We start from the raw sequence: 25,745 nt of genomic DNA on the forward strand, positions 1-25,745 counted from the left end.
GTTCTGTACTTAGAAGTAAAATCAGCCAAGTCTACAGAGAGGTGCGGGAGGCTACAGGGGCAGGCTGGTTTCAGGAGTATAATGTCAAGTGGCGATTTGTCAATCATTATTGCAGGTCAAGGTATTCTCTGTAGTCAGACTCTATAAAATATGGTACCTAAAGTAGCCAATTCTGTGACTTCTGAGCTCTATCACCAAGAGCATTGTCTAGAATCTCAGGGTCTTAAGGGAAATGGAATATTTGAAGAGATGGGGGGAGAGTTCAAGGACAGCAGAATGTAGGTGCAGGATCCCTGAAAGGAGGGGAGAGAACAAGGAGGAGCTTTCCAATACTGCTTGGGAGCCTGGGTGGAAGATTTGGTTCCAAAATTAATGAAGAAGGAGATGGAGAGGCAGAGTGGAGAGGTGGGTAAGGGAAGGAAATGAGGAATGAATTTTTTAAAAATCATGTTATGTGCATATATAAATACACCTCAGGGAATTTCACCTTTATGCATATGTAAAAAAAACCAATAAAATATAAATAAGTAGATGAGCAAAAGGAAGTTGAATAGAGTAGAGGAAGGACAATGGGGGAAGGGAGGGAGGACAGGAAGGCCAAGGAGTTGGATCATGAACTGGAATCAAATTCCATGCATGCATGAGTTTTTCAGGATGAACACAACTACTGTGCATAATTATAAGGCCTGATTTAAAAAAATAAAGTGAATTAGCTGCAAAAAGAAAATAAAACACAAAATTAATGAAGAATGGTCCTTTGCAAGGTGTCAGCAGGAGGCAGACACAGGGCCCTATCATACCTCTTTTTCTTCACCGGGGTAGTAGCAGAGGTGGAAGCAGAGGTGTAGGTAGTGTTTGCACTCGATAAAACACCAGGCTGCCTGTTGAACAACCAGAATGACAAATCATTACATTCCTCAAACCTTTTTATTTTTCCCACCTTTGAAATATTTTATAATCTACTCATATTCTTGCTCACTCTTTATCTGGTACAAAATGCTTCAATTGAAGATGGACAATTTTTTTAAAAGTTCTTCCTTATTTACCTATATGTTTAGTTATCAGAATCTCATATAACTAGTTAAAAACTGAAGAAACTGAATGAAGAAGTAACTTATATATGATGTTAATTGTCTGAAAGTCAAGTCCATCAATTCCAGCATGCTATGGACTTGTTTTTTTTAAATCTCATAATTATATTATGACTAACAGAATTATACTACAATTTTGCATTAAAAGTCTTGGTTTAAGAAAAAAATTAAGTCATATTATTTTAAATCTTCAGTTAGCATTTATTAATATATGCAGACCCTCAAAACATGGAAGTAACTCAGGCTTGTTTCAAGCACGGAGAAGTACTACTCAACATGAAAATTAGTTTGTACATCAATACACATTTAAAAACTAAGTTTAACAGTCTACCTAACTTGGTTTACTTATAAACACTAGTAATGCATGATACCGAAAATGTATTTTATGTAAAAAGATTTTTAGCAGACCCATGATTTCAGGCTCAATTTGCTCTAAAGGAGGAGTTATAGATGTGAGGGGGATTTAGGGAGGAAAGGGAGGTTAAGGAATAGGGGGATAAAAACTGGGTGTTAAATCTAGATGTTTTGAAAAAAGACAATGACATGGTCTAAGCTTCAGTGTTTGGTTAGCATGATGGTCAGCAAACATGTTCAGTAAAAGTCAAGCCAGTAAATATATGAATGTGGACCATTTGGGTATCTGTGTTCCACTGCTACCTCTGCCAAAGACACAGGGTTGTTTGCTGTATTCCAACGACACTTTGGACTTGGGGGAGGGGCTGTACCTTGGGATTTTCTTTAACTAAGATACATACTTTGATTAGAAAAATGCACGGGAGTTGGGGATGCAGCACAGTACAGTGGTAGAGTGTACCTAGCATGTGTGAGGCCCTGGATTCCATCCCCAGCACAAAAAAAAAAGAGAGAGAAAAGTACATACGATGTGGTTGTTCCTGGTGATCGAAACGCGGACATGTTTCTGGTTAAAGAGAAAAAAGACACAGTGAAGAATTAATTAATAATTGCATCTGTTGGTAATTGCCCATGAATTTAGAGTAATTATAATGAAAAATTAGATATTATTGCAGAGAAAGTAAAAGAAAGCATCAGCATTGGAATAAATTTGAAAAGGTGATTTTATGATTAAAATCAGAAAAATCTGTTGTACTAGATTCCAAAGGAAAATTTTCCCCTTTTGGAAAATTCAGTATTGGTTAAATCCAATGTTTTTAATATATTGGGTTCAGTAATTTTTTTCTTTAGCATAAGAATGCAAAACTTGCGTTCGCATGTATTTTGTCACCTTGACATCTTAAACAGAAACATCCAGGTGCTAAGATTGATGGTGTATAGCAATGAGCCTTGATTTTTAAGCCAGACAACATTTTATCCTAGCCAGGAACAGGAGTAAAGTTTTTTACTCCAGAAATTCTATGTTAAAAGTACAGAGAATAAAAATTTACAGAAAGATATTAAGTACGATTGAAGAACTTAAGTGAGAGTAAAAGGTTACACTCAAGCCTTTCCCGAAGTTAGTCGACACTGGTACCTATTGGTTAGTCGGTTATCCAAGGTATTGGCCTTATGTGTTTTAGCAGCATCATCTCTGTCTGAGATCCTTTATAAAGAAACAGCACAAAAGTCTAGATAAACATTTAGGTTATTAAGCTACATTCAGACCTCTTCGATGTTAGAGTAAATTTACAACATAACCTTTCTCTTTGAAGAAAGGTGTTACATTTTAGAAAACTTTACAGTAAAAAAAAAAAAAAGTAGCTACTCATGACAAAATCTACTTAAGAGGCTATTTAGAATTTTTAAAGTATGATGCCTTTTGCATATTTTCTTTTCTGGTTCATTAAGCATTTAAATCATTAGTTATTTTTATATCCTTTATTATTTAATAATATATCTAGTTAATGAAAATACTTCTTATGTCAGTAAAAGGCATCAAAGAAATACTTAAGTACTTTTTAAAATCATTTTGAGACATAGACAATACTATGTGTCTGCCAAACTCATTTTCTTTACCTCCTAAGAATACAGGAGGACCACATTTATCAACTTTAATTGCAATAAAGTTCGGGTCACTTGATTGAGTTCTAGACTTTATTAAAGAGCATGGATGTAAATATTTACCACTTCCAGACCCATCATTAAAATATCCTGTAGATTTTTTCATGCTTTCCCTTTCAAAGTCATGGTACCAAAGCCATGGTACCCATGGGTTGAAGATGGCAGCATTAAAATATTGTAGAAATTGAAAGAATTCAATGAAAGAAGCCCAGGAGTCACTGCATGGACTCAGCAATCCCATCAGACTCTGGTAAGTCAAATGGTACCTTCTATTGTGTTAAACCAACTATATATGGGGAAGAGGAGGGGCTTGTTAAAATAGTTACTTTGACAAGTGAATTTACTTTGACTAATATATCTAGTTAGTAGGCCCAGATGACCATCAGAGGTTTTAATTCCTCTAATCTTAGGTCTCCTTAAAGACCTTCTTAGATCTGGAAAAGGTGTATTTGTCTGCCCCTTCGACCAGGAAACACAAATTTAGAATGTGATCATTCCAGGCAAACTGTGGGTCTCCTGACTACAGACTCTGTTCTGTTTTGCCTGCCTCACATCAGATAGAAAAAGTTTCTTCTAGGACCTAGGACTGAGTTCTGGAGCATTCTGCACTCTGCAGAAACTAAGATATAGCAAAGTGAGGCTCAGAAAAATGAAAGGTCAGCAAGACTCTTCCATTTATCCTATATTATAGGCCTACTGTAACTCTCCAAAAACTTTTACTCTTACCATCCAGTTTAGGACAAGACCTTACATAAAATGTTCCTGCTAAAATGGATAATGATTTTGCCTCTCTCTGAAGGAAAGGTCATGTGGGGAAAAATATGACTTCATTGTCATAAGCTAAAGATAATTTCAATTCCTGGTTGTTATTTTGACATATCTAACTAAATTTTGGGACAGTTACTCTAATATATTAAAATTCTGAGTCAACCTGAACAGTTTCTGTTTGGGATACATAACACTACAAACTGATAATTCTTGAATGCAAAAAGGAAAGATGAATAACTAGCTGCTGCACTAACTGAAGACTCTGAACCTCTGAGGGATTTAGATTTCAAATGCTTTGCAGTAAATCACATGCATGCCACAGGTGAGAGGTCAGGGGATCAGAAATATTAAAAGTTCCATGGAAACTCTACTCAGTCTTTGCAGCTGTCCCTGTGATCCTGATACAAGTTTTAAAAAAATAATCTCCGGAAATTGCTACACTGAAAACAACAATGTGCTTACGGCAAATGGAACCTTAATATTAAACGTTCTCCAGGTGAATTCTGATGTTAAAATTAAATGAACTTAATGAAAATTCCACATGTAAATAAATCTCTGTGGGTAATCATAAAAATAACTACCTACTCTCTGCTGACCTTTTCATAAATTTTCTCTGTTCTTCAAAGAACAGAATTACCCCTGTGAAGTAGGGGTGGTTATTTTCATTTTATAAATGAAGAAACAGGGTCTTAGGGAAGTTGGGTGACTTTTGATTAGTTGTACAACTAGGAAGCAGTCTATCTCCAAACTCTTCTCACTGGAACCCAATATCACACATGTCATTCTGACAGGAGAGACCTCTGAACTACATAACAAACATGTCAACTTATTGCTGAGAGAGACTAACTTTGTATTTCTCTTGAAAAGCAATCTTTTGCCAACTTGTAATAGGAAATAGGTTGTTTTAATAGAAGTGGATCTGGGAGACAGAAAATAAACAATAGAATTAACAGTATGATCAAAAGAGCTAAAAAAAAAAAAAAAAAAAAAAATTCTTTCTATAAAGTAACACTAGGGGGCTCCCTAACCTTGAATTTCCAAATGAGTCATTAACTCGCCTTCAGTTGGGCAACATCTTAGTGCCACATACACTATTATTTGCTTATGTTTCTTTAGCATATTTCATATATTTACATATATATGCATATTTAAAGGAATGTGTATCATATATATGCAATATATACCAAATTTGAAAAGAAATTCTTCAAATCTAAACTCAATAATTTTCTTGTACTCATTAAAACTAACACATCATTAATAAAATGCACATGCACACACATACCAGATATATGTGATCATTTTCCTCCTGAAATACTTCACATCTTGCATTTTGGAGTGGGCTGCATGATATAAGTCTTCCTTCTGCTAACAGAACTTGTCTTTCTTTATTGACTCTATGTTCTCTTCCTCCTATTTCCACTTACTACCTTGGGAATAAGCTAACCAGGATACTTCTTCTAAATGTGGTACTAAAGCTCTGTGTAAAAACATCATATAATCTTTAGTCCCATTTTCTAAATATAAAATGAAGAGTCTGGGCTACATGGGTGGTTCTGAATCTTGACTGCACATTAGAATCACTTGATCAGTTTGAAAAGAGGGCAGTAAGATCAAATAAAGTGGAAAGTTTCCTCAGTGTTGCTAATTTTCTACTAAGGCCCAGAATGACTCAACTAGTTTGCCTGGGAGATCTATTGCATTTCTCCAATCTCAAGTTTAGGTCTTGACCTGAACTTTCCTGATAGAAGACTACAAAAGCTTCGGTCTTCTACATGTCTACTTTTATCGAGGCTTAATCATTGCATTTTGAAATTCATTCCTAGAAACAGGGTTTCCTTCTTCTGTGCACTGATCTGGAGATGGAATCTTGAACATAAACTTCTGCAAAGTTGTTTTTGACAAGGCTAATAATTAAAAGAAAAGAGAGGCCAACTCCTTAAGGTACCAGTGTTGATTGTCTTCTGTTAGGAAGACTGACTTAAATCTGTGAATAGTATAAAAATATATACATTTGCTGTATTACTAAGCACTTGCATAGTCTGAATTCCAAGTGTACTAGATATTGTAAGTTTCAGTATATCTGCTTAAAGCCCAGGAGATGTCATTTTTGTCTGCAATGGTAGCATATCTTTAGTTATAGGGAGTGAACTCAACTGTCACCAGCCTCAGGTATACATTATGCCTAACTCCTATTAAAGATGCTAAAGTTGACCTTCACTTATGCTTGTTAGGCATCTCTACCAACTTCAAGTGAAAAATGTGATTTGTGAAATTTACACTTCAACCTGGTTAGAAGCTTCTTAATTTCGTCTAGAGGAACCAGTCTTTCCTTCCTTTGTAAGAGGGAACTAACAACAGGCACAATGTAACGGTCTCATTCTATAAGCCATATGGTGACTCCAATGCAGGGAAAGAGCTAATGCCTATTATAGAGTGGATCCAAACTACTGTAGTTTTAAAACTGTCACCTCTCCATCAGGATGGAAGAATCCACTGTAGGAACAAGGACTATTCATATTTACAAAAATAACTGTTCTTCATTTTAAATTGAATTAACAGATGCCATGCCCTGTCCACCTCACCTATTCTCAAGTTACACACTCTCAGAATCTTTCAGATGAATCTCCTATTTCCTAAAATCCAGGGTCTCAGGAAAACAATATATCTAGGCAAGATTTTGTGAGTTTTTAAGAAGATAATTCAATCCTTAGAGCCCTCTCTCCCTGGAGATAAAACATCAAATGTTCAAAACTTACTTTGGCAAACTTTTGAATATCTCATAGATTTCTATGAAATGGGATTTAATATGTTAACACATGTTAAATATACAGCACTTTCCACTCACATGATTCAAAAATACCTTACCTGTCCAATGTGTCATCAGATCTGTACCGACTAATTGTAGCTTTTGGCCCATCTCTCTCATTTATTTTCCTGTAGCAGAAATAATTACCAAAAAATTTAGATAAATTACAAAAAAATATCATATAAAACCTATCATAGTTTGGACTATATTTTTATCTATTTGGGTAGGAAATGTACAGGTTCCAAGGAAAGATAGATTTGGAGTACCCAAATCTTCTAGGCTTTGACTTGATTAGAATAAATTATGTCAAACCCAATACCCAATGCTAATAAAGGGTTCAGCTCTGGCTCCAATTATTTTTAACTACCATGTAACATAATCAAATTGTAGATAAGGATATGTAAAACAACATAAATGCAAAATGGTCAATAACTAATATGAACTCTTGTTGAGTTATCAATCTCTGCATAATAGGAACTCAAATTCCTTAAAATCAGTTGTGTTTTGTTTACACGGTTCTAACAGCACTCTAACCCCACACAATGGGCTAACTCTTAAATTGCTTTATTTAACATTCAGCACCGTGGACAGGGTTGAAAGACATAACCCACTGGCAGCAGGAAAGGAGAGATGGGGAAGAAGGAAGAAAAGGAAACATGAAGGGTCAAAAAGAAATGGAAAGAAGAAAGTGAGAGGTGAGAGAAAGGATAGATGTGAGAAGGAGAGAAAAGAAGAGTGATGGGCAGATGGGGAGGAGGCAAGAGGAGAAAAAAGATGCGTGAGCCAGAAAAAGGCGAGAAAGGAGACAAGAAAATAGAGGCAGAGCGGATGGGAGCCTCTCAATAGAGTGATGGTCAGGGAAACACTGAAAATATCTTGATCTAACTGATCAAACAGAAAGAAAGTCTGTTTACTGCCTCATCTAGTCCTGTGATGCAGGGAAAGAAAGCTCTTTGAGGAATTATGCCATGATTTATTGCATTTGCATTTCAAATCATAATTTGAAGCTGGAACATCAAAGATATCAAGTCAGAATAAGCATGAAGACTGATTCAGGCAACCAGTATAATTTAAAATAGAAAGTAAGCACAGAAAGTACAAGGCTCCTGTTCTCCTAAAACATGCTCTATATGCACGGAGAATATGAAACTTAGTTTTTGCCGTCACGCTTCAAATGTCTATGTGTTTTCATAGTTCTCAAGAAAGTTAATAAAATGGAGGGAGCAATTTCCATTGGTGGTTGGACTCAAATGGCCAGCATCCCTGTGTCTGGTAATATGAGAGTCAACTGAGAACCAGGCTGTCATCTTCAAAATGAGAAAGATGAAGGAGAAGGCTCAGGTAGAGACTGCCAGACCACAGAACAGTAAATCAGATGAACTAGACTGGGGTCAGGAAAGCAAAATGACTACTTGAAATAGAGGGTTGTAAGTGGTGTACCTCTAGAAAAAGTCAAAATAATGAAAAGGTTAAAAATGGTTGAGAGAAATTCAGAGATAAAAGTTTCAAAAACAAACAGATTCAAGGTGTCTACTTCACTTTCTAAAATCCACACTCCTTACTAAGTACTCAAGCAAACACAGCTACTAGACCAGATGAAACTTGATTCTGATATATAGTTGGCTTTTCCTGATAGGTGTGGTTGTTTACATGTGTGTGGGTACAATTGTGTTTTAATGAGGATACTATCCTTCCTGATCAATCTGAGACTATTTACATCAATCATTGTAATTACTAATTTTGTCTGAATTTTTCCACTTGCCATCAAGGATAGAATCGTGTTTTCCACAAACCCAGGAGCTTCCAAAAAGAAATGTACTGTCTCATAAAGCAAGCGAACTCTGCAACTGCTATTTCTGAATCTTAGGATTCCTATCTCTAACGCTCAGAGATATCTCATCTGGTCATGTTTCTATTTCCATGAGAGTCCTTTCCCTGCCCATGAGGAGAACCTCCTTAGTGGCGTGGGCTGTGGCTGATTATGTTTCAGCTCTAAGCAGTAGTTCTGGGAGCTGGAGAAGCAGGTCCCCACCCATACCCCTGATGATATTCCAGATTCTCCTTCACATGCTTAGAACACTGGAGACAGTCTGAGTCCAACCACAAATATTTGGCTGGCTTGAGCAAGTCTCCTCTCAGAGACACCATCTTTGTATTTCTGCTAATGACATAAACACCCACCTGTCCAAGGCATCATGGGAGTTGTGTCTGTTGAGCACCACCCTACCATAATTTTCATCTCTGCAGAGAAAGACCAAAATTATGTCACATTGGAAGTTACTACCATGTTTGCTAAGCACAAAACAAGGGAGATGGAGAGAGCTCACGATGCTTGGCAAGGTTAATTCATTTGACTTTAGGCATAAGAACACAACCATGAAACAAGTCACCACTTGCAGAAGCATCATGAAAAGAAACAAGTTGTCAGTTCAAATGATCATTTATCTCATGAGACTTCCACATGATTCAACAATGAACAACAGTTTTGTTGTTGTTATTTTTTTTTAATCAGAGTATGGAAACGTGAGCCCACCTACGTTGTATATATTAGAAGAGTCCTTTTCCGTGGGATGGCAAATGTGAAAGATTCCTACCAACGTTGTTTAAATTTAATTAAACTCAGTATGTCTGGGATAATTGATGACTTGACAATTTCCTTGACAAAATGTAGGAAAACATGTAGTTAAAGTAACTGATCATTCACAGGAGATTCAGCCCATCTTGAATCATGAGCCCTTATTGCCCAATTTGGTCCTTAAAATAACCTTCTGTATTAGGCAGGGAAGACACTGTCCTTTCCAATTCACTGAGGAGGAAACTGATCAGGGATTTTGTAGCTTTCCTAAGATCCCAAGATTAGCAAGTATCAAGGTGGGTCTAGGACCCAGTTCTTTTTATTCTAAACTTTTTTTTTCCTTCTGGCCAACTCTGCAAGGGACCTTTACACATAAAATTCCAAAGCCATGTCTTTCTTACTCTATACAGTGGACTTGAATGTATGGGAAATTTTAGGAAATGTGAAAACATGTAGGGGAGCCCTTGGAGTGGAGCCAAAACAGAGAGTAAGTACCTGAACCTCTTTCATGTTGACCCAACCAAACGGGAAACACCACATTTTTCCTGGTTTGGCTCTACTAACATTACTCAACACTCTGGAACCATTTTTAATAATGCTATAAAAGAACTGTTATCGACAATTAAAAAGAAAGAGGAGTGCTGAAACTGAAACAATCCTAGCAAATATATACCCTCAGAGGCCCCAAGGGGAATGTTTCCATCTTCCTTCACATCCCTTCCCAAAACCTGTCAGAGCATAGCAGGCACCAGGCACGTTCTTACCTGAAAAAGAATCACAGCCCGGGACTGGGCCAGTGGCTCTCGGGAGGCATTAAGGCCAAATTCCCCTTCACTCAGCAGCTGCCGTGCCATCCCAGCTGGCTTCCCTAGGCCTTTTTAGGGAGGTTTGCCTGGCATAAAACCAACATTCCTACCAACTGTGGTTTATCTTAGGAATCTCTGTCTTCATCCATCTGTGTAAATATTTGCAATCCAAAATTTATTATCTACACTTGACATCACACTACCACTACAGAAAAACAGAAATGTCATATTAAGCTCTGACAGAAGCAATAGGTGCTGCTCTGTGAAAGGGAATGATTGTCATCCAAGGGTATTAACTCCAAAGTGAATCTGCCTCCACACACCCCATAGGTCCTCAAAACAATAAGATTCAATAATAAAAATTAGTAGCTGTTTTAATGTGACAGTTACAAGTATGATTCTCAAGTAAACATATTTGGACTATTGTTGAAGGTTTTGGAGAAGGTTTGGAGTACATATCGTATAAATGCTGGGATTTTCAGATTCAGGGCTACTGACATTTGGGGTTTGACAATGATGTTATTATGGGAGCTGTCCTGTGCATTGTAGGATCCTTAGTAGCCTTCTGGGCCTCTACTCATTGTGAAGGGCACACCCCAATTTTGACAATCAAAAAAATCTCCTAACATAGCCTAATGTCCCCAGGGGGTAAAATTACCCTGTTTGAGAAACACAGGTATAATAAAAAAACAATGGGTCATGTTAAAATCTTCACTCCATCACTTAAAGAAGATATTTGATCAGACAAATTATAGGGCTTCTTTGTACCATAGATTTCTCTCCTATAAGACAAGGATATAATACCTACCTTGAGAATTTGTTGTAAGATTTGGTGATGTTTTATATGTCACGTAATCTAGTACCATGATTAACACATACGGAAATGATAAGATGTGCACATATGTAATTGTAATTTATAATGTGGAAATAATTTATAATAAATATACATGGGATGGACAAATATCTATTAACAATCTGTGTTGGCAATGAGGCTCTATGCCTATTATGATAGTTTTCAGATCTTTAAACATACAGTTGGCAGAAGCAATTCATAAAGCAGATGAAACGTTGCAGGTGTCAAGTGTTTTCTCTTATTAAGTAATGCCACATTTTCCATCCATCCCATACCTAGAGGTAGATGGGCAGACAGGACTCCAAAATGATTGGGGATTTATTAATTTCAGTTGTGCACATAGAAAATTGAAATAAATTATTATTAGATTTGGAATAATGCTACTATGTGTTTGTTCCAACTGGCATGACCAACACACATCAGGAATCTCTGATGGTGGATTAACTGTTAGCTCTTTGAAAACCAGAAACTCCTGTTTTCTTTTCAGTTGGTCAAGGAAGCACTAAAGTCTATTCTAGGTGACAACATGCTCTCTCTGAGGAGTTTTTCACATTCTCTTATGTGTAAAGATATTTAAAATGGAGGCAAGCGGGCGCGGTGGCGCGCACTGTAATTCCAGTGGCTGGGGAGGCTGAGGCAGGAGGATCGCAAGTTCAAAGCTAGCCTCGGCAAAAAGTGAGGTGCTAAGCAACTCATTGAGACCCTTTCTCTAAATAAAATACAAAATAGAGCTGGGGATGTGGCTCAGTGCTCAACTGCCGCTGAGTTCAATCCCCGGTACCCAACCCCCCAAAAATGGAGGAAATATTCTTGGAAATCTGGTGCAACCGATTTATGTTTGCTAAATCTCACTAAAAATCAGACTATGTGTTTTAAAGAAAAGAACTCGCATTCTAGATGACTATGAGTCTCCCAAACTGAGAAACCTTCTTTCCACTCCTCCATTTACCCACCCACCCAACCCCACACTTACTTTTCTTCTTCAAGACGTTTCTTGATCCAACTGTTATCCTGTAAGAAGGCCCTTCTTCTGTTCACCTCATGAAAACCCTGCTGCCTCGGTGTGGTTCCCCCAGTGGTGCTCTTCACATCTATCAATGGAAACATGAAAGATAAGGTGACAGAGTGACGCTGCGTATTGGTTTGTTAACTCTGAACATCTTGAGAGGCACATATGGTTACCCAGCATCACCTTCTAGACTGGCAAGCCCAGTACTGATTCAAAGCAGGGCACACCAGCAAGAAAGAACAAATCCCACACCCCATCATCAAAGATAACATATAAATCTGCTCAGGTGCCAAGCGAAACTGCCAGCACAGCTCGGAGGCCCCATCCAGGGCCTGGGAATGTAGAACCACCAGCCAGGAATAAACGAAGCAGGGTTTAGTGGGTTGGGTTTCTACCCAACAAGAAATATGCCTTGGAAGTACATACAGGCCCGGCTGTTTTTAGAGTACCCAGTAAATTATAATCAGTAAGTCCTTGTGAATTCGATTACATATAATTTAATTCTTTGACCTTATGGGAGCCAGAAAAAATATCACCCTCAACAAAGGGCATTTTTATGTTGTTTTTAAAAGAATCTTTAAATTACAATTATATGAGGAAAAACCGTAGCCCTCTTACTTGTTCTTTTTTTATATGTATTTATTTTTTAGCTGTAGATGCACATCATACCTTTATTTGATTCATTTATTTTATGCGGTGCTGAGGATGGAAATTGGTACCTCACGCGTGCCAGGTAAGCTCTCTACCACTGAGCCACAACCCCAGCCCCCTTTTGCTTGTTCTTAAGCCTAAATTAAACAACACTGACTAGACTGCTACTTCCAAGCATTGAATACTTATATTAAAAATTATGATAAGTGAGTTGTTTTCTCTAGATTTTTAAAGTTTTTTTGAGTAAAGGAAACATTGTCTGTATTACCATTTCCTGTGGGAGACTTTTTTCTTGAGGGAAAATTGGACATGCTGCCTTCCAGTAAGGATCTAAAAGAAAAATGGGGATGTGAGAAAGCACAACAATAACATTAACAACCTATAAGTGAATATTTCACTACTAAGGCATATTTTTCAATGACATTGACAAGCTACATGATATAGTACAATCTGTACATTGCATTAAGTACCCTGTAAGGACATGAGAGTTCATCCATTCCAATGAGTTTATTTTACAGGTGGAGAAAATTAGGCCCAGGGTATTTAGTGTCCCCAGTATTGTATGACAAGCCGTTGGTTGAATCATCTTCACATGCTGAGAGTTGAATGGTCTTAGCGGAGTTAGAAGGATCTGCATTTAAATGATCCTATTTACTGACTGTGTCACCTTGGGAATGTTATTAGCTCAGGTCCCTCATCTGTAAAATGAAGTGAAATAAAACTATTATGAGGATCAAGTGGAGACATATGTAAAGTGCCTAGTTATTGCCCAATACACAGTAGGTGCTCAATAATTCTTAACTGCATGCCTTTCTCACCTTGGAAAGCAGAGAGCAAAGATTTGAGAGGGAGAATTGGGAGTGGGGAAGGCATGGAACAGACTTGAACTTGGGCATCTGGACATGCAAGGGGTGTGGAACAACCCCTGGTTGGCTGGTTTTGGAGGGTGTTTACGCTTTGACAGGAAGGAGAGTAAAGAGGCAGCTAAAGAAAAACGTGTCTTAACTATTTGTTAATTTGGCCACAGTCTGGCTCTGCTTCTTGGAATTCTTGACCCACCCGTTTCCATCTGCTAATGGACTTTGATAAATCCTTTTCCTCTTAGCTGATGAAGATGGGGAACATTCTCAGAGGTTTGAAAGAATTCTGAGGCAACTAAAATGTCAAATGTATATTGGATGATGCATTTGCATAGACTACAAATTCAATTGTGCGACAGGGGGTAGGGTATTTGGAGAAAAGGCATTTTACAAATACCCCTTTTTCATCTGTCTCTTCTAAAAGATGAGATTTACAGTGGGCAGAGTCTAAGTCTTTCTCTTCTATTCCCAGTGTCTGGAATGCTGTAGGTGCTAAGTGCTTTTATTGGCTGAATAGCATCCCTCCAAAATTCACATGTCAAAGTCTAAAACCCCAGTATCTTAGAACGTGACTGTATTTGGAAATAGTGTCTTTAAAGAAGTGAGTAAGTTAAAATGAGGCCCTTAGGGTGAACACTAATGCAATCTGACTAATGACCTTATAAGAATAATAATTTGGACACACCAAGAGACATCAGAGGAAAGGTCAAGGGAGGGCACAGCAAGAACTGGCCATTTGCAAGCCAGGGAAAAGGCTCTGGTGAAACCTACTGACACCTTGATCTTGGATTCCTAGGCTCCAGAACTATGAGATAATAAATTTCTATTTTTTGAGTCATCGAGTCAGTGTGTAGTATTTTGTTTTGGCAGCTCTAGCAAACTGATACAGTCCTTATGGAAATGTGATTTGAACACTTCTGAAATAGCAAAAGTCTCTCAAAGAGCTTTGTGATACACTGTCTCTTTCCTGTGCCCTTTGCTTCTTCAGTTGTCCTATTGCACAAAGCAATTACTAATAGCATAAATATCTGTTAGTCAAGCCACTGCTTTGAATAGGGTACCTTGCGGGCATTGTCTCTCATTTTCACATAAACTCTATGAGGTGACTATTGTGACCTCCAACTCCCAGACAAGACATCTGAAGGTCAGGGACAGTATGTAACATGTACAAGGTGCTAAGAGGCAGATAGGCTTCTAAACCAAAGCCAACCCTTCTCTCAGCAAGCAGCAATAATGCTCATAATGAGTCACTGAAACACTAAATGGGTGCCCTGGTATTAGACAGAGGGACGATAAGCCCAACCTTTGATATCTCATGATTTGGAAGTCCTGTGAACTCTGACCCTGATGCTTGGCACCAGGAGATCCAGGATAGTCTCTAAAGGAATCATTGCAGCAGGAAAATCCCTCACAGAACAACTTTCTTTGTATTTTCCCTTGGTTATAAACATGTCCACACAAAAACTTGTACATGAATAGTCATGGCAGCATTATTTACAATAGCTCCAAAGTGGAAACAACACAAATGCTCATCAAATGATGAATGAATAAAAAATTTGGTATAGTCACACAATGGAATATTACTCAGCAATAAAAAGGAATGAAGTACTGATTCATGATACAACATGGATGAAGATTGAAACCTTAAGCTAAATGAAAGACACCAGACCTGGAAGATGGAATGGCATGTGATTCTTATTATAAGAAATGTACAGAATAGTCATATTGACAGAAAAGAAAGAGGTTAGTATTTGTCAAGGGTTGGTGGAAGGGGAGAATGGAGAATGACTGTTAATGCTGGGTTTCTTTGGGGGGTAAAAAGTAGAGCAAGCTACTCAGGAGATGAAGGAGAGGAAGGAAAGGGGTGGGACTGGGGAATGAGATTGATCAAATTATATTTTATGCACATATGAATATATAATGAATCTCACTATTATGTTTAATTATAATGCACCATTAAAAACTATTGAAAATTTTTTTCTGGAATTAGTAATATTGGTTCCACAACCTTGTGAGTATTTTTTTTTTAAACACAGAATTTTACACTCTGAAGGATAAATTGTGTAATATATGTATTATACCTCAACTGAAAAAACAAAAACAGAAACAAAAACTGGCAGCAGGGATGGATCATGCCACAAAACCATGTAACTATTGGGTTGTATGTTTTCAATTATTTTATTTGTGTATGCTACTCACAAGTGTATATTATTTATGGATTTACATAAGTTATAGCACATATTTAGTAAATAAAATATTTATATATGTTTAGTAAATGCATATTATATATAAATATTTTATTTATAAAACTAAATATGCAACATAAAAATCTGCCCCTAGAGCTATAAACTTAAAACTCAGTTTATGGAAAACATAATTATACTCATTGAAACATACAAGCTCATATTAAGTACACCATGTTCTTCTATTCATGCTATTTGTGCTAACTTCACAGAACAAATGTCCTTTGCATATGGAAGTTGCCTTATCTTGTTATAGAGGGTCAAAGATGACCACTGGATCTTACACAGACTTCACATATCTCCATACCAACACCCTCTTCTTCCCTTTCCATCTTATCTTTAGCTTCCCTTTATGCCTCGGAACTTTCCAACTCCCTCAAACCTTCTATATTTATATGACCTTAATTTTCTTGAAATCATTCTGACTACTAGTCAGTCTGAGGTAAAATATGCCTGGACAGGGAATGAGGTGTCCTTTGGGGAGTAATATGTTAAGATGTTAGTGGCAGCTCGGAGCGGGGGTGGGGGTGGAGGAGTGGCGACCTTGAGCCAGAGAGCTCCCAGCCTGACCACTCATCAGCTACTTGAATCCCTTCTTCATTTCTGCCTCTACAAAGCGGGGGTTATGTCAATCTTAAAAGATTGTTACGGAAGCTAAATGAGATAATGCTTTGTAAATTACAAATCACTAGAAAAATCATCTAAACCATTCTGATTATCTTTGCTTTCCTCCTTCCCTAGCAGAGCTTAAAGGGGCAGCAGAAGATTGGTTATGGGGAGGACTGAGGTGGGATATGGGTAGAGGACCAATGAAAATCCAAAGAACAATATTCATATGGGTTATAGGCCAAAGGGATGCACACCATAGAAGAGGCAACAAGGTAAAAACTGGAGCGTCCCAAAGAAAGCAAGTCAGTTTGCTGGACACTACTCCTAGAGAGCATCCCAAAGGTTCTGGTGTGGAGCTGGTAGGGATTATTATTGGATACCTGAGGCTAGTCACTAACAGAGAGAACTAGGATAAGGACATAAACTTGTTCAGATGTTCTCTCTCTCTCTCTCTCTCTCTCTCTCTCTCTCCTTTACCAGACCATCTTGAGAATAACTAGCTACTAATACCTAGCTCTAGCAGGATGTTGGGTCTGATTGAAGCCAGCCTTGAATATAATATGAGCAGGCAATACCTGCCGTTCTCCATGCAGCTCTCTGTCAGAAGTGCTGACAATCTGGGAGTCCATCAAAGCCTCACCCATCCAAGCATGAAACCCTGGCTGCAAACATCTAGATGGTCAAGGGATGGAGCCATGAATGCAGAGCAGAAACACTGAGTTATTGCAAAAAGTCTGCTGGAAAATCCTTTTGCTCTCAATAGACAAGCATTTTTATTAGTAGAATGAAAATTCCTAAATCAATAATAGCTTTTTGACAACTAGTAAGTTACTTATATAATTAGTCTCTTATGTGAGGTCTCCTAACTTATTTTCAAAAGGAATATTTCTACTCAAAAAGGTTAATAATCATCACTCTGGATTTTAGAGTAGTTCTTAATTTTCATATTTTGAACATTTCCAGAATGCTATGTTTCCTCCTTTTAAATTACAAATGTTACTTTAAAAAAAAATTTTGTCTTGAACTTTCTAGGGCCAATAAAGGAGTTGGGTTCAAATAGGAGGGGGCAAGAAGGAAAGGCCCAGTCACAGGCAAAATGGATATTCTGAAGTATGATGCCTGGTATATTCGGGGTGCCTATCTGTTATTCAGTCTCCCCTTCTTTCTTACTTGCAGGTAAGACAGCATTTCTCAGTCTCACTTGAAGCTGTAAACAGTGTTGTAACTCTGGCTATTAAGGCTGAAGGAAAAGTCCCTGGGTAGAACTTGGCCTTTTGTGCATCACTCCTCTTCTCTGAATTATGATGCAGGGCAGAAGGTGGAAGCAGCCATCTTGAACCTTATGGACCATGGACAACCATACGTTTACACACCAAGAAGGGTGGAGCAGGGAGTCAGAAGGAGCCCAGTTCCTTGACAATCTCATTAAACTGCCACAATTGCCCTGCATTATCTATCTTTGGACTTCTCCTTCCAAGATAAACCTCCTAAGGTTTTTCACTGGGTTGCTTTCCATTTTTTATTACTCAAACCTAAAACATTTCCTACATGATACTAAGCCGTGGTGAAGCAAATAGAAGATGTAAAGGCTGATGGGGTCTATGAAAGATATTTGTGTTTCTTGTATTAGTAAAACATTATATACTACTAAGTGTCTACAAGATCGATGTTCCTAACAAGAAGGATCACTTACTGAGTCCCTACCATGGACCATTTACTGTACCACATACTTCATGCACATGATCTTTTTTAATTCTTCCAAATGAGCACTATTATCTCTAATTATAGGAGCCACAAACTTAAATAACCTGCACAAATCACACAGTAAGTGGCAGAACCAGGAACTGTAATTAAGTCTGTATGACTATAATGCCAGGGCTCTGTTCAGTAAGTGATCTTATATGTAACTTAAAGGGTCATGTGGCATGGCTAATACCAGGCATAGAGAAATGCCCTGATGAACTAAAAGATGGGGTGTAATGGAGGAGTAGCCTGGAGGAGTAGCAGAAAAGAAAGACCACTCCTACCTCCCCTGAAGGCTCAGCCTGGCCCCTGAGCCCCCTGATACCCACTCTGAAGCTAGGGGTGGCCTGACACTGTTTGTGACCACACTCCTTCCTTGAGGGATCTGTCTCCCACTGGATAGCTTGGTAATGTTTCCCGTTCATTCCCAGACCTGTGCCATTCCTTGACATAAGCTAAATGAGAAAGGAAAATGTATTATATGCTATTTATCCACTATTTTTAAAGTTCACCTTCTTTGCATCTCATCTCCTTGTGGCATTTCTTGATTTCCTTCAGTGTTGTTCCTTCTGTTCCCCTTTTTCCCTTTCCTTTTCTTTGCAGTGCTGGGGATCAAAGTTGGCCTCATTCATGCTTGGAAAATCCTCTACCACTGAGCTATACCTCCACCACCAGACCAATGTTTTCTATTTTTAATCAAGACCCTTCCCCAGGAGTATTTAGGTTCCTTAGGTAACCCACTCCTCCCCAAGACCAGTCCCAGCCCACCTCCTCTCGTGTTCCAACACCAAGAATTCTCTGGGTCACCTCCTAGCTCAGCTGTAATTTCCCTCTTCATCATTTGGGTCCTCTCAAAAGAAAAAAAATTTTTAAGCTTTCATTCTGTTCATACCCAAGGACAAAATGCCACTTGACTTACCTAAAAATACCTTTACTTCTTCCCACTAACTTTCTCTTTCAAAAGATTATTGAGGCAAAGAAACTGGAGTGGGTGGGAAGGGGCCCATAGAAGAGAGAAGACAGGAAAAGCAAAGAGGAATAGAAAAAAAAAAATAGAGCAGGAGTAAACAAACAGAGGATAAGAGAATGTGAACAAAAAAATAAGGAAAAAAAATCTGCTGATATTTTGGGTCTTGGGGTAATTTTAGCTATATTGAGTGTGTGTGTGTGTGCGCGCGCACATGTGTGTGCATACATATATATATATATGTAATTTCATTAAAGCTTCATACAACACTTTCAGGTTATTGCTGTTATTATCCTTGTTGCAAACCTAAATAATAAAACCTTAAGACAAATTATAGAAGTTAGAGTCATTTTATAAGCAGCTAGGACAGGAGTTAGACTAGTGGACAGTGGGAAAAACTAGTTCATTTTTTTTTTTTCTGGATAGGAATCTCAGGCTGAGTAGTTTTCCTGAGGCTACATAACTACTGAATTGTACAGCTGAGATTCAAATTCAAATCAGACTGACACCAAAGTACCTGTCTCAGAAGCCTGGGAAACAAAAGGGCACCAACAGGTGGAAAGTCACTGAGTTAAAATAAATGGTGAAAAGAACGACCCCTTTGCAGGAGAGAACTGTGATGAAGTTCAACCCAAAGCATCAGTTGGAGCAGATTTTCTTTGATCATTTCATCAAAGCATCATGAGATCAGCATAGAATGACCTTTGGATCTTTCACTTCTCCAAAATCTTCCCCTCAATTTATCAAGCTTCTAAGATACTTAATGGCAATTGTTATCCTTATGGAAAGAAATGTGAGTCACTGCCTAGGGAAAATGTCCACAGTGATGCAAAGTAGGATGAGGAAAGAAATAGAGCAAACATGTCCAGAAAATTGTACAGGGGCAAATGGCCCTAGTAGAATTCATCTTCATGTATGAAAAGGTCCTGAGCTCTTGTTTCCCAGAAATCACCGAAACAGGGAAAATCCTTTGGATCTGGAAAAGGACACAGGCTATAAAAACCATTTTCTTTTCCTTAATATTTTTATTTTAAATATGCATATGTGGATATATTTTTAGTTGTATATGGTCACAATGCCTTATATTTTTATGTGGTGCTGGGGATGGAAACCAGTGCCTCACACATGGGAGGCAAGCACTCTACCACTGAGCCACAACCTCAGCAAGAATAAGGGAGACATGACTATTATAAACCAATAAACAGAAGCACTATCTTCTAGAAGATAGATCAAACAAATTATCCAGCAACTAACTGTCATCTAAAGAACACAAAATATTATATAAGGAGAAAACAAACTGGTTTCATAAAGTATAATTGTTAACAAGTCCCCCTAAGTTAAATTTTACATGGGTCTTTGAGACCCAAACAACTGTTTAGACTGAATACACAACAACAGAAGAAAATCCAAAAATCTCCCAGGTGAGCAAAATTTATCCTGTCACCATAGTTAGAAATGGATATTTCTTTCATCATGTAGCCCAAGTTTGTGAATCTTGCTTAATTTATAGTGAACAAAGTTCAGAATGCAGCACAAATGAAATCTTTTTGCTACCCCAATGTCTGTAGGCTCTAAATTTTCTGAGTCTTTATAACCCTCTTCCACCATAAATTCTTCTCTCTGTTGATTCTTGGTTTTAATATGTGGCCTTAACTATTTTGTTCTACAGAATAACCCCAATGTTCTACAAGAATAGTATCCTACTCTCTGGGACAATTATCAATTTAATTTTACAAAAGACACTGTTTTATTATTCATGGATAAAAATCAATCCAATAGAAGTTGTCTGTCATCTGAGTTCCATCATGAACTATTTTCAGTTCCAGAAGATTTAAAGTCAAGTCTATCTGGATTCCAGCCCCCTATTCTTTTTGTACATAGATGCCTTCTAAACTCATACACAATTAGCTCCCTGATGACAAAGGGGACAGGGCAGGGTCATAGGGAGAGTTTTCTCCAGAACCTTTTGACAAAAATTAGCTCTCCATACAGAGACATACCTTACTTACTGTAATTTTTGTGCACTTTCTAGATGACTGCCACAGACTCCTGTGATATGTATACTCCAGATTAAAAGGTACTATCTATAGTTCACTGTCTTCCCCCAAGAGGTTCCACATAAAGGAGACTTATTAACATTTTAGACTTGGGAAATTTGAATTTAGAGACAAAGAATAAATTATTTAGATTCTTAGAGGTCTCAAGTGTATAATTACAATGAACATTTAGGATTATTTGTTTTCCTGTCTAGAAGTAAGACAGATGGTATTTAACAGATAGCTATAAAATTCGCTCTTCCAATTAATGATCATCATGAAAGGATGATTCATATTTTTAAAAAGTTTAGCAACTTAAATAAAATGCAAGTCTAATAAATGAAGCCTTAAATGAAATGATGCCAAAACCTGTATCTGAGGAAGAGCATTTTCCAAATCCTAAAATCACGTGGATCTGTGCAATGGTAAGCTAGGAACACTGAATAACTGTCCAGAGGCACAGCAACTAACTCATGAAACCTTTATTTCAAACTTCTCAGGAAGGAAAAATGGAGACAGATCAACAAAAGGCCTATAAACAGGATAATGGCAGAAAAGAAGCTATGGGGGACCAATAGAGATTTCTCTTTGACTGCTGGACCAAGGATTCTATCACCTCACACCTAAGAATGCTCAGAAGTAACGCTTCAATCCTACCAGATGCTAGCAGTGAAGTAATGTTTTCTCAGGTTGACTGCTTGGTGAATTATAGCAGTTCGTTCCATAGTATGAGTTCAGTCATTTAAAACGTACCTTTTCGTTTTGTTTACCAAGTCCCCTGGAATATGAATCCCTCAGGTATTTCAGTCAACATCCTGAGAGTCAGAGAAGGCAGCCAGGTAAACAGAACCTATACAATGGTAGCTAAGGAGAGGATGTTCCCAAGCGGCACATCCCACACTTACACACAACTTCCAGACTGCCTTCTGACCCAGGGGCCACTGGACATGCTAAATAAAAAGACTCTCCACAAGCCAAGTTAGAAATGTATCCTATAGTTATATCACACACACTGTAATAACATTTTCACAAAGTGCTGGATAAGGAAATTCTCTTTTCCAAATCATTTGTAGTCCTTTTATAAAGATGGACTGTAGTTTATTTATTGCTACTACATATTTTATGTGCTTTCAAATATCATTTATTTGAAAAATCATTGGGAAAATTCAGTTAAGACAAGACAGATGATCTGGCTTCACATTTTGATTCTGATGCTCTGAGCCTGGCAAGTTTATGCTTTGCTTCCCTCATCTAGAAAATTCAGGAGTTAGACTGGATGAGTCCCTGCCCAGTTCCAGTTGAGAAATTATGTCAATTAGATCTAAAATTTATATACAGCTAAAATTTCAATAGGAATACTGATCTGAGCCTGGTGCAGTAGCACACACCTATAAACCAGTACTTGGGAGGCTGAGACAGGCGGATTGCAAGTTCAAAGCCAGCCTCAGCATCTTAGGGAGGCCCTTTGCAACTTAACTAGACCCCTGTCTCAAAATAAAACACAAAAAGGACTGGGAATATGGCTCAGTGGTAAAGCACCCCTGGATTAAATCCGCAGGGGGGGAGAAAAAACTAATCTGTTTCTTTGTATTCCCTGCTACTTAGATTCATCCAAAAGTTTTGGTAAATTTGTAAGTAATGTCATGCCTTAGTTTCCTCAAATTGATTTTTTCAATATTTTAAACACTGGAGTACAACAAATATCAGAAAGGCCATATCTGTTTCATAAACTGTGGAAGCAAAAGCCAGTTTTAATGTGATCATATTTCACGAAAAATAGAATTATACACCCCAAATGCTCTACTTTATCTTTCTAATTACTATAAGTGTTGGAAAGTCAAGTTATAAAATTCTTTATTAAACCTTTGGAATTGAGCACTGATAAATCTAAACCCCTTGAGACGTCAGGTGTTTTGGGCAGCAATAGGAAGCAATGAAAACTTTAGTCCTTGTGATGGAGCCAGGTCTGCTGTGGGGAATGCCGCACTGAAGGACATGGAGCTGCTTGCAAACTGATTCCCATGATTCGGAATCATAAATGGAAATAGTGAGGAAAAAAAAAAAAAAAAAAAAAAAAAACACGAGTCAAATAAGTCAGCTTAACTATTAATTATAAAAGAAAACCTGGTTAAAGTAACTTTTCTATTCTTATCAAGAGGCTTTCCAAACTGGTTTTTCAGGACTCCAAAATGAATAGAGTTTGAAAAATTGCCCCTGTATACTTTAATCAGCTTTAGGTTAGAATTTGGAATGTAACATAGAGAGGCTGGCCAAATGCACACAAATCATGTGGAGAATCACACCTCCACTTACCCCGCCCTGCCTTCAATCCTTGGGAAGATAGGGTGGAGGGACTATGATTTTGGCAACTCTACAGCTCAGCAATGTGCAGTGTTTTTAGCAGTAAAGAGAAAAACAAATATGTCTTATTAGCTGGAAAACAATGTAAAAACTAATGAAATACTTTGCTCTTTCATGAAAAGCATCTTTTTTGAAAACAGGAAGATCTTTTTCAAAAATGCTTTTACAGTCACTTGAGAAAACAGACTAGAGAGTGCTGGTCCCTTGACTTAAGACTTCACGATGCTTGAGTGTGAGAGAATTCACCAACTGACATGGGGAAACTCAAAAAGCTCTCATTTCTGTGATGCCCATAATATTTGTAAATTGCCAAGTTCAAAGTGATGCAATCTGGAAGCACAATCAGGAAGAGCAGAACTATTGGCAAGCACAATACCCATTGGAAGCTGTAAAAATTTAACTGATAAAAAAAATACAAAGATAATACAGACAGTCCTAATTTCAATAATTTGGAAAGAAAAGAGAGAAAGTTATGTGCATAAAGTAAAGCAGGTATATTAATGTTTGCAAATATAATTAAACTTACCTCTTAGAGCAGAAAACCAGGACTCTGCCTCACCAGCCTGCAGTGATTCCCTAGGCAGATCTGGCTAAAATGAATGGGAGTCTGGAGTTCCTCAGTGCAGTTCCTACCTCTACCTGACTGTATTAATGAACAGTCTGAAACTTTTCTCCTGGCGCTGAGTCACTCAGGGAGGAGGTGGGTGGTATGAAAGAGGGTGTCGCCTTGTACAAATACCAATTCAATTAAAACAGTCTCGCTCCCGGACTACTGCCTGTGTGGTGAGTTCTTCATAAAATTTGCGGCCGTGTTATGCTCAAAATGCTCCTGTTACCTTTTTACCTGTCACCTTTTTAACTGATGTCAAAAATACACACAACCAATTCACTGACAAGGTGGCACAACATGCAACTACTCTGAATTCTCTTTTAAAAACAAAAACTCCAGGTACAAGGAATCCTTATCTCCCCCTAGTGCCCAGAAGGTGTGGGACAGACCTACACACGGGAAGTACACTGCCTGATTAGGAAAGGAAAGTCCTCTGGAACCCAGGAACTCTGGGATCTGAAGACATTGAATGAAAAAAGAAGAAGAAGAAGATATGAAATGAATCAGTTACACAAATTCTGTACATGAAACAATCTGTATAACCATCAGAGGAAAAATACATACTGAAATGAAAGAAATCTGATCCTTATTTTACCATACGTTAAAAAGAATATGTCAAAAAGATGGTTGAAACTTCTTTCACAGCTTGGGGATGCTTGAGGGAGGAATACACTGAAAAGCAGTTCTGGGTGGGGTCTTCTTTAAAAGACTCTGAAATATACCTTTAACAATAGCCAAGGAGGCCTTAAAGAAGCTTAGCACATCTGGAACATTACCAAGAGATGCCCAGTCATTAGAATGTCCTGGGTCATCTTTATTCATCAGCCACACCAATAATTAACCAAATCCTCTCTGTAAGATTGCTCCCAAAAACTTCAGCCCAGGTGAGCTGTGCCTGCAACAATAACCATAACAAGACGTAGAAACGTCCAAATATGAAAGCAAGACAACAGCAATATGGACAGAAACTGGGAGGTTGCTTCGCATTCCCTTATTCTGGACTGAGGAATTTCAAAATCTAAAGGAAAGTGTCTTTTCAAAGGAAAACCTATATACATGGCGGTCTGGCCCTTTGATGGAATTTCATACACAGGCAATATTAAAATAGATTTTTAAAGTTCTATGATGCCCATAAATGTTGATTGTGTTTGGGTTATATATTAATTTTAGAAATGAATAAGTTGAAAAATAAAGATGTCATTTGGCTCAACTTAAAAAAAATAAACTAAAACTTATATTCAGCATTAAAACTTAGTTTAAATTGTAGGGCTAAAGAGCTTAAGAGCTATCTTGTAAGGGCAAGTCATAACTTATATAATGTTTAAATACATGTTTTTGTCCTTTATAAAATATAGAAACAGAAAAATAGGGTTTTTCTTTTACCTAATAATGAAGTAAAGTACAGTTGTCCAAGGTGCACTTAAGGCTTTTGAGCTTCCAAGGAATTATTTCTGTGTGTAATTAAAGGTTTCTCTGACTAACTTTGTATACCAGGACACCAATACCACCAAGTCAAACCAGTGTCTTTTTATTTACAACCAAATCTCTGATTCAGAAAGGGGCTTAAACACTTGTGCAAAATTCAGACATCTTCATGTTGAACAGATATTTAGCTAAGGACTACTGCCTAAAACCAAGAATCTCAAAGTGTGAAGAGGTCAAATCAAGAATGTGTTTGGGTGTGGAGATGGCCAAATAGGCTTGGCCTTGGTTTCACTCTGGGAAGGCCTGAGCGTGCTTA

The 25,745-nt window shown here is 37.8% G+C and overlaps 1 protein-coding gene across 10 annotated transcripts in view; it reads right to left on the reverse strand.

Moving 5' to 3' along the window:
* Positions 1–24,163, reverse strand: part of SCEL (sciellin) — a 94,246-nt gene extending 70,083 nt beyond the window's left edge. For 5 of the 10 annotated variants that reach the window (XM_079138974.1, XM_079138969.1, XM_079138968.1 and 2 more), the window contains exons 1-8: positions 16,863–16,953; positions 12,844–12,905; positions 11,889–12,006; positions 8,863–8,922; positions 6,741–6,809; positions 2,581–2,649; positions 1,972–2,010; positions 801–881 (exon numbers count right to left, since the gene is read on the reverse strand). In XM_079138974.1, the coding sequence (XP_078995100.1) occupies positions 801–881; positions 1,972–2,010; positions 2,581–2,649; positions 6,741–6,809; positions 8,863–8,922; positions 11,889–12,006; positions 12,844–12,905; positions 16,863–16,876 (512 nt within the window). In that variant the 5' untranslated portion in view covers positions 16,877–16,953. Of the gene's footprint in view, positions 1–800; positions 882–1,971; positions 2,011–2,580; positions 2,650–6,740; positions 6,810–8,862; positions 8,923–11,888; positions 12,007–12,843; positions 12,906–16,862; positions 16,959–23,920 lie in introns of those variants that run through there. The other 5 variants (XM_079138966.1, XM_079138973.1, XM_079138967.1 and 2 more) reach the window with 4 other exon arrangements.
* Between the last annotated feature and the right edge of the window lie 1,582 nt (positions 24,164–25,745).

Source organism: Sciurus vulgaris (assembly GCF_902686455.1).
Source record: "Sciurus vulgaris genome assembly, chromosome: 4".
NCBI classification, from domain to species: Eukaryota; Metazoa; Chordata; class Mammalia; order Rodentia; family Sciuridae; genus Sciurus; species Sciurus vulgaris.